The 16,792-nt window shown below is 35.5% G+C and overlaps 1 protein-coding gene across 7 annotated transcripts; it reads right to left on the bottom strand.

Annotated features, from left to right (window-relative positions):
* LOC123969011 lies at nt 1-13,880 on the bottom strand (the record flags this gene model as incomplete). 7 transcript variants are annotated; one of them, XM_046046105.1, is given in 23 exon segments in its annotated part: nt 1-65; nt 355-428; nt 526-569; nt 2,639-2,743; nt 2,846-3,116; nt 3,194-3,231; nt 3,465-3,774; nt 4,033-4,061; nt 4,403-4,679; nt 4,962-5,005; nt 5,389-5,668; nt 5,974-5,999; nt 6,270-6,558; nt 7,335-7,378; nt 7,794-7,835; nt 8,435-8,524; nt 9,136-9,424; nt 9,939-9,982; nt 10,286-10,571; nt 11,116-11,159; nt 11,434-11,531; nt 11,715-11,817; nt 13,082-13,261. In XM_046046105.1, coding segments are annotated over 21 exon segments (2,710 nt in total), but the record flags the coding sequence as incomplete, so codon positions are not given.
* Between the last annotated feature and the right edge of the window lie 2,912 nt (nt 13,881-16,792).

Here is a 16,792-nt window from a genome sequence, read left to right as displayed (position 1 = left end):
CCTTACAGGCCCAGCGCAAGCCAGAGACACTGCATTCAAAGTGGTTTCCTGCTTCAGACTGTAGGCTAAGAAGTGAAGAACAAAACTAGTGAGTTTGTATTAATTATTGTATTAAGGGTGCATCAAGAAAAATGTACTGTACATTTTGGGAGTATGTGTCTTGTGTTTATTTGGTGCAACATGTATTGCCACCATAATTGTCAGATTGCATTGGTATAAATAGGGATTGCACAGAGAAAGATTTAGGTTGTCCTTCTGTAAAGAAAAAAAATCCCTAGAAAAGAGCGTAACTGTTTCCTCTAGTTGCAGGTTGCTGTGACGCAGTATTTCGGATGTTATTTTGGTTATTTTTACCTGTAAGTTGGAGCCTCTTCTGCACCTTTACTGTTCACTTCAGGTATTAGTTTAGTCCAGTCACTGGAGTCCTGCTGCAGAGGACAATCATTTTAAATAAATAAGTTTCTTTCAGCAACATCACAAATGAACAAATAAATGACAAATACACTGAATAAATTAATGAATTACCATAATGGTTCCACAAGCCTCAAGCTCCAAACTCCTTGAAGGCCCTTGTAAAAACACATTGGATTAAAAACAAATATGATGTTATGTTGACATATAAAATCATATTGTAACTTTCCATATGTTTTGCTCGTATACCACTATGGGTTACTTAGCTCTGCTCTAATATGAGAGCAATATTTAACAGTAGGTAGTGTTTTAACATTATAATATATGACAGTAAGTCTAAACAGTCTGTCGCAGCCGTTAAAATAAATTGTTTAGTTAGGCCAAATATTATGAGTATTGTTATTCAGGTTATGTGTAATATGAATATTTTTATTATAACTTTAGGTTACATTTGTTTCATATAGTATACAGACTGGTCATGTACTGCCCCACCTTTTACTTTTAGGCGCAGGTAATATTGTGAGTTTTCAGTAAATGTTAGGGACTGGAGCGTTTTTGATATACAGTCTTTTCACCACTATCGGAGCACTTTTTATGGCATAAATGGGATTTATTATAATAAAAAATAAAACTATTATTATTATGATAATAACAATAATCTGGTTAGAACAAATGTGAACACAACACGCACTGTGTATTGGCAAGAATATGGCAATGCGATTCATATCACGATACAGGGGTTACAATTCAATATATCGCAATACTGTAAGCAAGGCAATATATTGAGATTTAAAAAATATATATATAACTTTAGGTTTGTTTTTCGTAAAAGAATTTCTGGTTTACGTTGTTTAACCTGTCAATTTTTTTCTGGATTAATCTATTTGTTGTTTGGTCTATAAATTGTCAGTGAGTGTTTGCCAAAGCCCAAGATGATGTCCTCAAATGCCTTGTTTTGTCCACAACCCAAATATATTCAGTTTACTGACATAGAGTAAAAAAAAATAGAAAATATTCACATTTAAGAAACTGGAAGAAGAAAATTTTTACTTTTTTTCTTAAAAAAAAAAAGAATCAAACCGATTAATCAATTATCAAAAGAGTTGGTGAATAATTCAACTGTCCCTTGACGGACACCGGCTTTACATTAAGTCCTGCCTCCTATTCTGCATCTGATGAGTACCGTTGTTGCTGTGAGTGCTACAAATGAAATTCATTTCACTCCTATTGTATTTGATGAAGAAATCTCAGAGAACGATATTGTGAAATCTTAGCAAATAAAAATGCTGCAGACACCACTGCTAGTAAGTGAGGGATTTTTGTTTTGTTTGTGTGTTTGTAGTTTGGGAGCTTTAAAACTTTAAGGGTAAAGATTTGGACTTTTTAAATTGTGGATTTCAAGAATTTGAGAAGCAATCTTTACACCAAAACGTGTAAGGCCTACATTTCATAATAATGAGACTGCATTCTCAAAATGCCATTTTTAAATGTTCTTATGTCTGAGGTATCATTTTGTTTAGATTTGATATTAGATGTCAGCACATACATTAGTTACAATGAAATTAATTTAATTGGATGACATTCAGTTTAATTAAGTTACTTTCATACTTTACTTTCATGAGAGTCTAGTTATTCTATTGCTGTGGACTGTGTTACAAGACAGTCTACAGTCATGCTAGTGGCTCTGTGAGGCTGTCATCTTAGTTTAGTGTTTTATCATTAGTTAATTGGCACAAATCACAAACAACAGCTGAGCCTGATGGAAATGGTAGTTTTGCAGGTATTTGCATTAAAACATGGTTGACCTGATGGTTGTGCCAGATGAAAAGTCAGCCAATCACCAAAGTGATTATGGTTTAATCCTCTAAGCACCACAAATGTATGTATAAGATGTCATGGTAATCCATCCAACTTGCTGGTGGCACTCTAGGAAAAGTCCAGGGATCATTAAAGACAGTATGATCCATTGTTTTCTGCACAAAATGCCATGGCAACAGTTGTTGTTAATTCAGTCCGAACCAAAGTGGCACATGACCAACAAACAGAGGCATTGTCAGTTCTAGATAATATAACAATAAAATATTTAAAACAAATAAAATGGCTGCCTGGCTGTCCACGTATATTTTGAATTATGAAAACAAAAAATTTAAGTAAAATAATACAGACCACACTCTGTATACCAAATTTTTGATATTCAAATAATACTGTTTTTTTTCTCACAACTTACCTTTAGATCCTGAGCTGATGTCTGACAACTTCTGCACCAGATCAGTCATGTTCATCTTCTTTAAAACCTTCTGTTCAATTGGCTGCCTGGCTGTCCACATGTATTCTGAATTAGGAAAAAAAAAAATTTAAGTAAAATAATACAGACCACACTCTGTATACCAAATTTTTTATATTCAAATAATACTGTTTTTTTCTCACAACTTACCTTTAGATCCTGAGCTGATGTCTGACAACTTGTGCACCAGATCAGTCCTGCTCATCTTCTTTAAAACCTCCCTGGTCACCTCCACTGACTGTTGGCCGTAGATCTCCACCATCAGCTCCACTATTTCAAATCTGTCTGCCATCTCTATCTGGTGTCTTGGGATTCTTGGGAGGCCTTCCTTGATGTTAGTGTACTGCAGGACATGCTTGAATTTCACGAGATCCCCGTCACTTAAATCTTCCAGTGTTTCCAAAAGCTTCATGACCATTTCCTGATGAATTCAGAGTGATCAGAGGGCATTAAGTAAATGTTTTCAATGAAAGCTGTAATGTGTAAATTTAGACTCACTCTCAGTGCCGGTTCATGGTCATCCACAGAGCAATTCTCTAAAGAGAAAAGAAATAAAAACTGATTCAGTGGACAGAGTACAATCAACTTTTTAAATGGCTCAGTAACTATAAAAATAAATAAAACAAATTAACTGCAAAATGATCATTAACACCTTCACAATTTAATGTATTCAAATACAAAAGCCCAGAAACAAATACTAAACTCATTATATTCAAAGCATGCACTTTTATATTATAATTTTTATAAATTATAAAATGTATTTATTCACCTTTATATATTACAACTTTGAGTCTTGAGCCTCGGTTCGACCACTTCATATCATACCATATCATATCAGTACTGCTCATCTTCTTTAAAATCTCCCTGGTCACCTCCACAGACTGTTGGCCGTAGATCTCCACCATCAGCTCCACTATTTCAAATCTGTCTGCCATCTCTATCTGGTGTCTTGGGATTCTTGGGAGGCCTTCGTTCACGTGTTTGTGCTGCAGGAGACACTTGAATTGCTGGAGCTCCCCAAAACTTAAATCTTCCAGTGTTTCGAAAAGCTTCCTCTGAAGTGATGTCATGTTCACTTTCTGATGGATTCAAAGTGATCAGAGAGGCATTTATGTGATACCTTCACTGTAGTGATAAAACATTCATTTATTTGCATCAACATAAGTTTCTGATTAATGAGACAATTGTATGATTCATTTAATCATTCGGTGATGTTTCTGGTTTAAAAACCTTAGTAAAGAGGTGGTCTTTACTATCACTATGAGGATAATTTTAAACCTGTCCCTATTAAATGATAGTTGTGTTGTGTTACGTGTGTAATGTGTAACATTACTCACTTTCTGGAACTGTTTAGACAGATGTTTCTCTGACAAGAAAGAAAAACAGAAAATGACCGATTCAAAATCATAAAATTGCAAACAGCATTAATTGCAAAATAACACTAAAATCTGCTCGCTTCTGACATCATAAAAATCAATCAGAGTGAGAGAGGTTGGACACCATATCATCAACACCTATTAAGTAACACTAACATTAACACAATTGTTGAAAGATTCTTGTTCAAAATGTGTCAAAGTATATAATTTACACTGTTGGCAAATTAAAATATTCAGTGTGTCAGTGAGGTGTTGAATCATTTTGTTTCTATTAATTATCAAATCTATTTATGAGACACATAAAGTTGCAGTTTTGTCTTCTGTCTCTAACCTTTGGGTCCTGAGCTGGTCTCTGACAACCTCTCCACCAGATCAGTCCTGTTCATGTCCATGAAAACCTCCTTGGTCACCTCCACAGACTGCTGGCCACAGGTCTGCACCATCAGATTCATTAGTACATGCGCACTGTTTACCCCGTCCACTTTGCTCCTTGGGATTTGTGGGAGGCTTTTCTGGAAGTACGTAAACTGCAGCAACCGTATGAATTTCTTGAGCTCCATAAGACTCAAATACTCCAGGGTTTCCAAAAGAATCTGTTTAACAGCTGCCTGAAAAATTCAAAGAATACGTTAAGCAAATACATTTATTACATTCCTGTGACAGAAACAGAATATTTTATTATTTATTGTCAGAGCATTTAATTATTTGATTGCTGTCAAGCTGTAATGAGAATTTCAACAAAAAATATAACCCCAGCTTTAACGCTGTGAGATCCATCCAATTTAAAACATTTGTTTTGGTTTGTGTCATCATTTATGATGTTCAAGATGAGGATGGTTTTCAACTTGAATCTATTGAATGAAAGGTGTGATGTGTAAAGTCAGACTCACTCTCTCGAATGGTGCAGGTTGATGTTCATCCACAGAGTGTTTCTCTGAGGAGAAAAGAAATTCATTATAAGCATTATAATCTGATTTAACACAGAGTAATAAGGCTCAGTAACTTTAAAAATAAATAAAACAAATTCACTACAAAATGATATCATAGACACATTTACAATCTAGTCCTGTAACAAATAAAAAACTAAATAAACTCAATAAACCCATGACTTTCAGATTTTCTTGCGAGTGTGACGTGTGTTTATTAAATTCATTGATGATTTACTGATCCGTTTTTATATTCACATTGGTGATGATACTCATCATTCACTCAAGCAGACTCACTTTTTTTAAATCAGAAATTAGAAAATGTATTTATTAGACATTTATGGGATACGTGATAATGCAATGTGACATTTTTTGGTCTTCTTTGTCTTACCTTTGAGTCCTGAGCTGGGCTTTGTCAACCTCTCCACCAGATCAGTCCTGTTCATGTCCATGAAAACCTCCTTGGTCACCTCCACAGACTGTTGGCCGTAGTTCTTCACCATCAACTCCACTATTTCTGCTCTGTCTGTGTGTCTCAACGTCCATGAGATGTATGGGAGGTCCTGGGAGACAATCCACTGCAGGAACTCCTTGAATTTCCTGAGTTCTTCATTACTCAAATCATTCAGGGTTTCCAAAAGCAGCTGTTCAACAGCTGCTATTGTTGCGACCTGAAATGATCAATACATTCAATGGGAAATGTGTGTCTCTGCATCTCATCAATGTTAGTGCAGACATGGGTGTTTGTGAGATCACAAAGGTATAGGTTCCTGTGGTAATTGTTGTTGCATTGTTTACAAAATGTTTACTTTTTTAAATGATTACTCTGTTTGTGTTATCTTTTTTTTGAGAAACACAAAGTAAAAGCAAAAGATTACCTTTGCCCCCATTTTCATTGTTTCATGTTTTGTTTAACGCTTTAAAAACAGTTTAAAGTACGATAAATAGAAGTTTCATCAGTGTTTATTTTGCTTACTGTCTGGATCAGTGCAGAAGGTTTCTCTGAGGAGAAAAGTGGTAAAAGTAATGAGTGATTGATCCAACATCTGACAATAAACAATGTTATTAGGCAATACGGCTTTCCAAATATTTATAAAACACAAAATTACACTTAAAGCTGTTTATATATAAAATATAAAAAAAATTACATATTAAATGTATTTTTAACTCCTCTAGTGTGTGTGTGTGTATATATAAAAAGACATAGCTCTTAAACTTATGAGACACATGTTAAAGACCACTTTTAACATGAATTTGTCTTTATTGTCTTACTTTTGGATCCTGAGCTGCCGTCTGACAACCTCTGCACCAGATCAGTCCTCTCTATCCTCTTTAAAACCTCCTTTGTCTTCTCCACAGACTGTTGGCCGTAGACCAGCACCATTAAAAACACTGCAACCTGCATGTCTATTGTCTCCAGCTGCATCAATGAGATGTCTAGGAAACGTCTGCGCAAGTGAAATTGTTTTAGGAGGACTTTCTTGATGTTCCTAAACTCCCCGTCACTCAAAACAGCCAGCGTTTCCAGGAGCAGTTCTATAACAGACGCCATCATTTCCACCTGGTGAATTCACAGGAAATGTTCATGGATCAAAAGTGCAGTTAATCAGCTGGAATGATTTTTCTGCTCACATCTCATCAATGTCTGTGTTGTAGCTGTGTGTAGATGTGGATGTGTTAAGAGTACATCACCCATATCACACAAGGTATTGATACAGCTGGTAATATTTGTCCAGTTGATCACATATACCTGTTTTTTTTACAAATCACTTGTACGTTTACGTTTTTTTCTTTATTAACATTACACTTTTTTTTTACCTGCTTAAGACATTTGTCATGTGACAACAGGACAAACTGAATGCAGCTCCAGTACAGCTTCAAAACTTTTTATCAAAACTAGGATTTTGGTTTGTTCATAATTTATCATATTTAAGGTGAGGATGATTTTGAACCTGAATCTACTGAATGAAAGCTGTACGTGATTATTTTCGTTATTGATTAATCTGCCAATTGTTTTCTTAATTAATTGATTTATAGTTTGGTTAATAAAATGTCTGAAAATAGTAAAAAAATACCAATCCCAATCAGGTCTAAGATGATGTCTTCCAGTGTCTTGTTTCGTCAGACAACAGCAAAAAAACTTCAGACATTCAGTTTACAATGATACAAAACAGAGAAAAGAAGAAAATCCCCACAACTGAGAAGCTAGAACCAGAAAATGTTTGGCATCAGAAAAAATACCTATCAAAATAGTTGCAATTTATTTTCTGTTCAATTAACTACTGGATTAATTGTTTTAGCTTTAGTTTAACGTCAGACAAATGTGACATCACTCACTTCTTGGATCAGTGCAGGCCAATGTTCATCTGCAGAGTGATTTTCTGAGGAAAAAGGAGAGAAAAAAAGACTAATGATTAATCAATCATCAGGCTTTATAATCAGACACTGTCAGACTATATAAATTCTAAGAAAAAGGATTCATTGCAAAATGGACAGAATCAGAATTAGCTTTAGGTCTACACGTACAAGGGCTGTGTCAAAAAATGTGTAATATGGCAGTTTGTACAGTGAATGCAACCCTAAATATCATCATAAAACAAAGGCAGTTGGTCTGTATCAATAATACATGTATTGCACAGATCAGTAAAATGAATGTAAAACACTAATAAAATGCAATAAAAATGTGAAATATGGGGTCCGGAGTCATTATGTGTGTAGATTTACAGTCTGAATGTCCTTTGGAAGAAACTGTTATTTACATGTTATTAGTGTTTTAATTTTTTAAAGGGCACCTACCTTTCTCTGTGGTACCAAATGCTTCAGCTGATGATCCTGCAGCTGCAACATGTTTAATGAAAATTGTAATTATAATGATAAATAGGCTGTGTGTAGCATTTTTGCATACTTGTTCTAACTATAATACTCAGTCTTGAGAATAAAAAGCCTTTAATATTTCAGTGGCAGGTATGTGAGGGAAGAAAAGCCATTCTAAAGACAATTCAACAGACTCATGTGCAGACAATTATGCGGACAACATCAGCCAAATTCCTATCAGGCCATATACAACACAAGACTGGAAATATGTGGCCAATAAAGAAGAATATTTTCAATGAAAATATGTTTAGAGCCTAGACCTTTGTAAAAATAACATTTACAAAAAAGAACCAAAGTCAATAGATTCATACATACATAATGTGAGATATATTCTACATATAAAGTCTAACATTTAGGAAACAGTGTCCATACACTTTGACTGCGTTTAAGTACCATTGGTGTAAACACAGCGTTCACCAACTCTCATGTCACCGGAGCCTTGCCCTCTACGCTGCTGAGTGGATATTGACAGGCCAGGTCTGTGTAAAGATGTGGGCATAAAAGTCTTTGATTTTTTGGTGTTTGGCAGCATGAGTGCCATTTTGTCCAGACTGGACATTTACCAGAAGCAGCCTTAAGTTCCAGCTGGGCCAGCATGGCTCTATCTTTCCTCTGCTCTGGGGCGATCACAGCCCCTGCCGTGGTGCCTGGTCCTGATAATGTACATAAACATGCATATTGAGCAGTAGTACAATATCAGCACAGGAAATGCTGGGTTCAAAGTAAAATTCATTAAGCTGATCCATATTGGGGCGATGTGCTAGGAGCAGCCGATCGAACACAGCTACTGTATGGCTCAGAAGGAACAGTATTGTAGTATTGTGAGGGAACGCAAAACATATTTCGAGATAACACAAAAGTAGTCCTCAAAAAATCTTCTGCCCTGACCTTTAGGGGGCTCCATGATTTTCACATTTAGTTTAGCATTTTTTGGTTTTTGCATGCATAAGTAACTTGAATTTCTTAAATTAAGCACTTCAAAACATAAGTACTAATCTACAGAGTAGGAAACACATTGCTTTATTTTTTTGGACGATGGACAGCTAACTGTGGAAGCTTCTTTTGTTGAGACTGTGTTAGAGAGGTGTTGATTCAACTCTTTGGTATTTTTTTGTCATAACATCTACTGTATGGTTTTTGCATTTTTTATACTGTGAGCTGCACTTAATAATTTGCCTTGCAAACTAAGCACAAACGATTGACTTAATCTGTGCATATGTATGTATTATTATAAATTAACGTGACAATTTCTTCTTTATTTTACCTGTAGGCCCTGAGCTGGTCTCTGACAGCCTCTGCACCAGATCAGTCCTGTTCATGTCCATGAAAACCTCCTTGGTCACCTCCACAGACTGCTGACCGCACATCTCCATCACCATATCCACCACTGCGCCTCTCCTGTCTGTCATGAGCATCACTTTCCATGAGATGTCTGGAAAGCTCCTCGGGAAGAACCTAAACCGCAGCAACCACTTGAACTTCTTCAGCTCCCAGTAGCTCAAATATGAGAGTGTTTCCAAAAGCAGCTGTTTAACAGCCGTCATCGTTGCCACCTGGAACATTAAGTATAAGTAGAAAAAAATTATATACTTAAAGAGAAAATATGTTATTTCTTCACTGTAAAAAAAATAAAAAAATCAACATTTACCGTTTAGCATCTTATCAGTGTCATTATTTTAGATGTTTGACTGTTTTTAGATGTGCTTTTCTACAACATCACCTAAGCTATGGATACATTTGGAAATTTTCTGTTTTTTAGAGCAGAGGATAATTACTATTCCTTCCCTGATTAATGTTATTTTAATTTATTTACAGACATCAGACGTTGTTAGTAAAGTAACTGTAGAAACAGTTGGCAGCACAATGCAGATATTTTTTCAATATCATGTTTTGGATTTTGTTCAATTCTTTGAAAAAAAGATTATCGAGCTCAACCTAATCTCAGCTTCAATTCTGTGAGAAACATCAAATTTGGATTTTTTTTGGTATCACGATATGATTTTAAACCTGCATCTTATTGAATAAGAGCAGCACTCTGCATGGTCAGACAGGTATGGCATTGCTCACTTTGTCGATCAGTGCAGACAGGCGTTCATCAACAGAGGGTTTTTCTGAGGAGAGAGACAGGACATAAAAACGAGTGACTGACATCAGGCAAAAATGCTTTGTAAAAGAATTCCAATATCAAGGGGTCAATACGAAATATACTCAAACCTTATCAACAGTTACATATTTTTTATATTTCACATTAATCATTAATTTTATTTTGTACACCAGATGATAAGTCTTCTTCTCTCTACATTATAAACCATATTATTCATAATGTGAAGAGAAGACGTTTGTAACATAGCTTATAAACTTAGGAGACATGTGTCAAGTATGATTTTAACATGTTTTTGTCTTTACTGTCTTACTTTTGGGTCCTGAGCTGCTGTCTGATAACCTCTGCACCAGATCAGTCCTCTTCACCCTCTTTAAAACCTTGTTTGTCTTCTCCACAGACTGTTCGCCATAGCGCTGCACCAATAAAAACACCGTGTCCTGCCGGTCTCTCATTACAAGCAACTTCTGTGTGATGTCTAAGAAGTGTCTGTGGAAGCTTGTTTGAAGCAGGAAATCCTTGAATCGCTGAAACTCCCTGTCACTCAAATCTGCCAGCGTTTCCAGAAGCAGCTCTATAACAGACGCCATCGTTTCCACCTGGTAAATATATTGGAAATCACTTCATTTTCACATCTCATCAATGTCTGTGTTCAATTGATGATATTTGTCTACTTAAGCACATTAACATTTTTTTGATTTACAAACTGCTTCTATGTGTATAAATGTCTTTAGTAACGTCAGAGTTACAACCCTTTGTTCTATTTTAAAAACAGTTTATTTCCATAAGAAGGTACGTGTTGCATCTTTTCTTCTAATATAAAAAAGTAATCAAATACACTGTTTTACTGTTTTTAAAGAATTGTGAATTCCTCTCTCAGTCAAAGTAATAAAAACTGATCAAGGAGAATACCGAGGTAGATATACAGGTAGATATAACACATCCATTCTTAAGACCCCATGTGTACATTATGTAGCTTGATCGGTTCAATTCTGTGAGAAAACTATGAGGAAAATATCAAACTTACTTTAATGTTCAATCTCCATCAATTATAATGTTCGAGATCAACAAGATTTTCAGTCTTCATCTACTGAACAAAAGCTGCATTGTGTAAAGTCAGAATGATGTGACATAGCAACTCACTCTCTGGATCAGCGAAGGCCCCTGTTCATCCTCACGGTGTTTCTCTAAGGGGGAAAGAAATTAAAAAAGACCTCAAAGTAATTAATTTAACATCAGTCTTTATGAAGATTTATAATACAAAAGATTTAACCCCAAAGTCAAACTTAAATCTCCGTAACAGTGACATATTCATAATAGCTCCGTTATGATTTTCCAACAGTGTTAATGGATTTGGATGCATTTGTTTTTGCAACATGGAAAAGTAAAAAAGTATTTTACTCCAGCTGATGGACTTTTTTTACGTAATAAAATATAAAACATATATTTTTCTTGCCTTACCTTTGGTTCCTGAGCTCATGTCTGACAATCTCTGCACCAGATCAGTCTGGTTCCTCTTCTTTAAAATATCTTTGGTCAGCTAAAATGTGATGGCAGTACTACAATAATAAAAACATTGAAATAAATAAACCTGTTCAAAATATACTTCCTTTGTTCAACTATGTGGAAAATTAGGAAACAAGTTTATATTCAGACCTTGTGTTTAGAGTTGACTTGTTGTAGACAACCTGGACTCAGTTAACAAGCAGAGATGACTGTGTACATAATACCTGCACACCTACCTTTGTATTTACATCAGTTGCTGCCGCTGATGTATGGCAAATTCAGACTTCAGAACAATGTATTGTTCTAAGACATTCTGCATACATCTGTTGTCTTATAACCCTAAATGGTAAAATGAATGTTGTCTTTCTTTAACGATCTGAGCAACAAGAAAACAAGGACATTTTCAGCCAAAGAAAAAAATTTAAGAAATGAAAAAACAAGTTGCAGGATAAGTACATGGCAAATTATGAGCTTTTGAAGCACAATCCACCAAAAAGGTACAAAGCAGAGTGCGTAGAATAAACTAACGTTACACTTTTGAACTCATTCAATCTGAACTAAAGACACAGTGTAGTCTAAAATATGTCAACTGTGACAAATGTCCATAACTAAATCCTGGAGCACAAAGTGAATACAAAACACATAGATAGAGACCCATAGTATTTAATTTCCAGTGACACAAAAGAGAAAAGTTCAAGTTCTTACATTTGAGAAGCTTAAAGTGCTAAACCAGAGAATGTTTGGCATTTCTACTTGATTTTTTAAAATGACGTGATTGATGACCAGACTGAATGACCTGATTATTAAAATAATGAACTATAAATTAGACATTTCCATTAACACAATTTAGTAATAGTCTAACACTATTAACATGAATCATGGTGTTGTGATGCCATCTGAGCTGGGGCCAGGGGCCCTGTCCTTAAATAGAGACAGGACAACTGTTATTTTCTCATTATGCTAATTAACCGAGCATGGCTGTTTTTCTCTCACACTCACTGCATCGTTGTGTTCTTATTTCTTATCTGGCAGAAATGTTGTGTCAAAGCACTTTGGATACTTAGCAAGCAACCTGTTTTGGACATACAAGCTAGTTAAGTGTCAGCTAGTAATGCATCATTAGTATTAAACTTATCATCAGGGGTGCCGCCAGGAATTTTGGGCCCCATGACAAGAAAATCTAATTGGTCCCACAATGCATGAATATATATAAATAAATGTATATATATATATATATATATATATATATATATACACATTTTCTTTTTTGTTATTGAAAAAAGAGCTAGAGAGACAGAAATCCCCACAGACTCCATGGAATGACGCTAACTGGCGTGTCATTAACACAATGTTGCTCACCTTCTTCACTGGGACAGGGAGGGGGACAGTTATGGGGAGACTGGGGTGCTGCTGACTCATCTGTTGTTAAGTCTGCTAAAAGGACAATGATTTAATATAAATATCTTTATAGCTATCTATAACGTTTTTCTGCCCTGAAAAATATTGCTGAATTGTAGGCTAGCACTAGTCTGTAGCTAGCTAGTTTATTTCACTATGGACATTAATCCAGCAGGTTAAACCACACAGACTGTAGGCTACCCACCTTTCGTGGTGAAAAACTGGGTTACTGATTGGCATCCCTTCCTTTGTCTTTCACTCTCTCTTTTCTCTTTCCTTTTTTGAAAACCAGATTTTGGATTTCTAAGCAACATTGCGATCACTGTATTTCGCCGCATCTACTAACTGCAACTAAACACCATCGAGTGCACTAAGGCAGGACCAAACCAACTCATGCACATACAGGGGGGTGGTTGGTCAATATCGATGTTTACTTTAGGTCAATGTGGATATTTTATTTATTTAATCTTTTATTGCCAAAAACAAGTGAAAACAAAAAGTTTGTTCATTTTATTATTATATTTGAAATATATATACTTAATGATTGTTTATATAATGCATAGTAAAATATAATTTTATATTAGTTTTTATGTATTTTTTTGGAATTGTCCAAACTTTTCCCCCCTATACAGCGCCCCACATATTAATGTTAATAGCTGCTACGCCTCAAGAGGAAGCAAAGCTAAAAGTGAAAGTAATAACGAACCTATAACGTTAAACGTTATAACTTATTGCCGTTTTTAAAACAACTTAGGGGCCTAGCTTCAGTTGAAATCTGTCCACTTATGTTAATAATTGCAGAAAACCATGAACGGGGCTGCTATTTGATAATAACAGGAAGGCTTCTTGCTGGATGTGGAAATAAAACTTACCGGCAGTCGCTTTCTCTCTCCTCTTGTCAGTAGTTTGTTTCAGTCTGCTAACGTTTGAAAACAGAGTTAAGTTTAAAATCCAGCCACATTTCTGCCTTTGGCTCGCTCAGCTTCCTGAAGCTGAAAGTAACCCCGTTTCCTTCAGTCGTCTAGTGCATCTATGTTTTCAAAGTGAGAGGCGGGCCTCCAAACAGTTTCAGGGGAGGCTCAGTGAATGGAAGTGAAAAAAATATTACAGTAGGTTAGTAATGGTAGGCCCCCTCTCTTTCAGAAAACCTTTTCTGTATATTGCCAGGCAATAAATTATTTCTAGCCTTGAACATAATTACTGCTGTTTGAAATTCAACTAGATCAAATAGTTTTAATGCTTTAGACTGTGAAAATAATGAGTTGGTGTGTTCCAAATATCCAGTGTTATGAATTCTTCTCATTGCTCTTTTTTTTAAGTATAAACAACGATTGCAATGAATTTTGATATGTGTTACCCCAAACCTCTACACAGTAATTTAAACACGGTAACACCAGTGAACAATACAAAATGTGGACTGATCTGTAATCTAGAATGTGCTTAGCTTTAGCCAGGACTGAACACTTCTAGACAGTTTTGTTTGGATATGTTTTATGTGAGATTTCCAGCAAATCTTGTCGTCTATAATCACTCCAAGGAATATCATTTCATACACTCTTTCTATATTAACAACCTCGATCTGTAACTGAACTTGATTGATTGATTGATTTACAATACCAAATATCATGAATTTAGTTTCACTCAAATTTAATGATAACTTATTTGTGTCAAACCACTGTTTTATTTTTCTGAATTCTGAAGTGATTAAGTCCAGGAGTTGCTGTAAATTCTGACCAGAACTAAAGATGTTTGTGCAAATAATACAAATTTGAGTAGATCAGATACTTTACATGTGTAATTTTGGTCCCAACACTGACCCCAGGGGGACACCACACGCACTGTCCAAACATTCAGATGTGTAATCTCCTGTTATGACCCTGGGGTCATATTTTGTTTGTTTTTATCTCCCCCTGCAATGTCAGCTGTTCTCCTCCCTTAGAGTGTGGGTATGCAGGTAATGGAGAACAGGTGGGCGCACTGGATTGGTTCTGCAGAGCTGATTGGAGTCTCCTGATTGGTCACCTGGATGACTGCAGCCATCTTAAGCCCCACTAGTATCCAATACTTATGCATTTGACTCATAACAGTTCAAAATAGCACTGTAGCAGCAAGACAGAGGGTCAGTGACCTTTGGGGAGGTGTTCTACGGGGAGAGCAGTGATTGGTGGTTATGTAGCTTGAAGGGACTGAACCGTTTTGTTACCTTAAAATAGTACTGTACCCTTCTATGGGTTTGACCTTTTACTTTGCAGACTTAAACCCTTCTATGGTACCTAACAGATACCTAAACATATCCTATATAAGCTATGTTTGATGTACAGAGAGACAGAGTGGTGGGTCACTCTCCAAGCTGCTGCAGACCTTGTAATTGATGCTGAACTCTTCGATTTAATAAACTTTTAGGATCAAGAACAGTGTCAAGCAGGTTTCCTCTCAACACATCATCGCAGCATTATTGTTCGGACACCACACTCTCTCTCTCTCTCTCTCTCTGCCATTCCCAACCTGAGCCTGTGTACTGTGTATTATGTCTGTTAGTTGTGAGTAGAAAACTGCTGTGATTAGAGGAGACTTTGTAAATTAATCTGTGTAGCTTAGTTTTGTAATTGTCGTTGAAAACCTTGTTTTGTTGGCTTTAGCCATTTTGGTTGTAATATACAGATATTTCTTTGTTGTATAGCAGTGTGCAGGAGCGAGAAGCCCTTTTTGTTTGCAGCCTTTTTCTCCTATTTTTGAGATTAGAAGCCTAGTTTAGAGCTTCGTCTTTTCTTTACTGTCTCTTTTTGGTTTTAGTTTTCTTAGATTGTTTTGGTTGTTGTTTTGGGCACTGCTCATCTCTGAAGCTAATAAAACTGCTAAATTGTATTTTCTGTGTTCTGGCCTTGTTTGGGAATGGGAAGAGTGGGAAGCCACACCTTTATGTTACATCCAAGACACCCCCAGACCTTGGGACGTAACACTCCCAACTTCACAAATTGTTTCCTGTCTTTCAAATAACTGCTTAACCAATTTAGCACTATCCCCCTGATCCCGAGCCTTTCCAGTTTATTGATTAGTATTTCATTATTAATTGTTAATTGAAATGCTTTTTTCAAATCAATTGAAATTTGTAATTTCTTCAATGAGTTCAATTAAAGCTAGTGATGTTGACCTATTTTTTTCTGAATCCATACTGGTTGTCAGAAAGCAGTTTGTGTTTATCTATGAATATGTCCAATCTGTCGTTTACTATTGTATTCTTTCTTACAAGTTCTCATAAGCTTAATTAACTTATTTTTATTTCTTATATTTATTTTCTGTTTCTATAGTTCGGTGTTTAATAAATTCTATATAAAGTGTATTTTTCTTTTTACAGGCATTTTGTAATCCTTTTGAAATCCACGGTCTATCACTATATTTTTGTTTTCTGCAATATTTTTTTATCTGGTAATTCTATATATATTATATATAGAGAATATATAATTATATTATATTATATATTAAATATAATAATTGAAATATTCTTAGGAATTCACCATATTTATCCATATCTTTTTCCTTATATATTATTTCCCAGTCTTGTGAAAGCAAATCTTAAATGCAACCATAGACTCTTCTGTTCTGACCCATCTGAATAGAGGTTTGTTGTCTTTTTTAGATGTGTAGTTGCTGTTGTAAACTATAAAAACTGCTAGGTGGTCACTGATGTTTTATTAATAGTCCACTCACTGTGTTGTTATCTATGTCATTTGTAAAAATATTATCAATTAATGTTGCACAGTGGGAAGTAATCCTGCTGCGGGTCTGGTAATTTGAGGGGAAAAGCCCAGACTATACACTGTATTGATAAAATCAATTTTCATATTGTGCTTGTTTGGATTTATCAAATCAATGTTGAAATCCCCACAGATGAACATGACTTTCTGATTTGTTTTTG

This window comes from Micropterus dolomieu, linkage group LG03 (genome assembly GCF_021292245.1).
Source record: "Micropterus dolomieu isolate WLL.071019.BEF.003 ecotype Adirondacks linkage group LG03, ASM2129224v1, whole genome shotgun sequence".
Classification (NCBI taxonomy): Eukaryota; Metazoa; Chordata; class Actinopteri; order Centrarchiformes; family Centrarchidae; genus Micropterus; species Micropterus dolomieu.
This window is presented reverse-complemented; position numbering and strand designations above follow the sequence as displayed.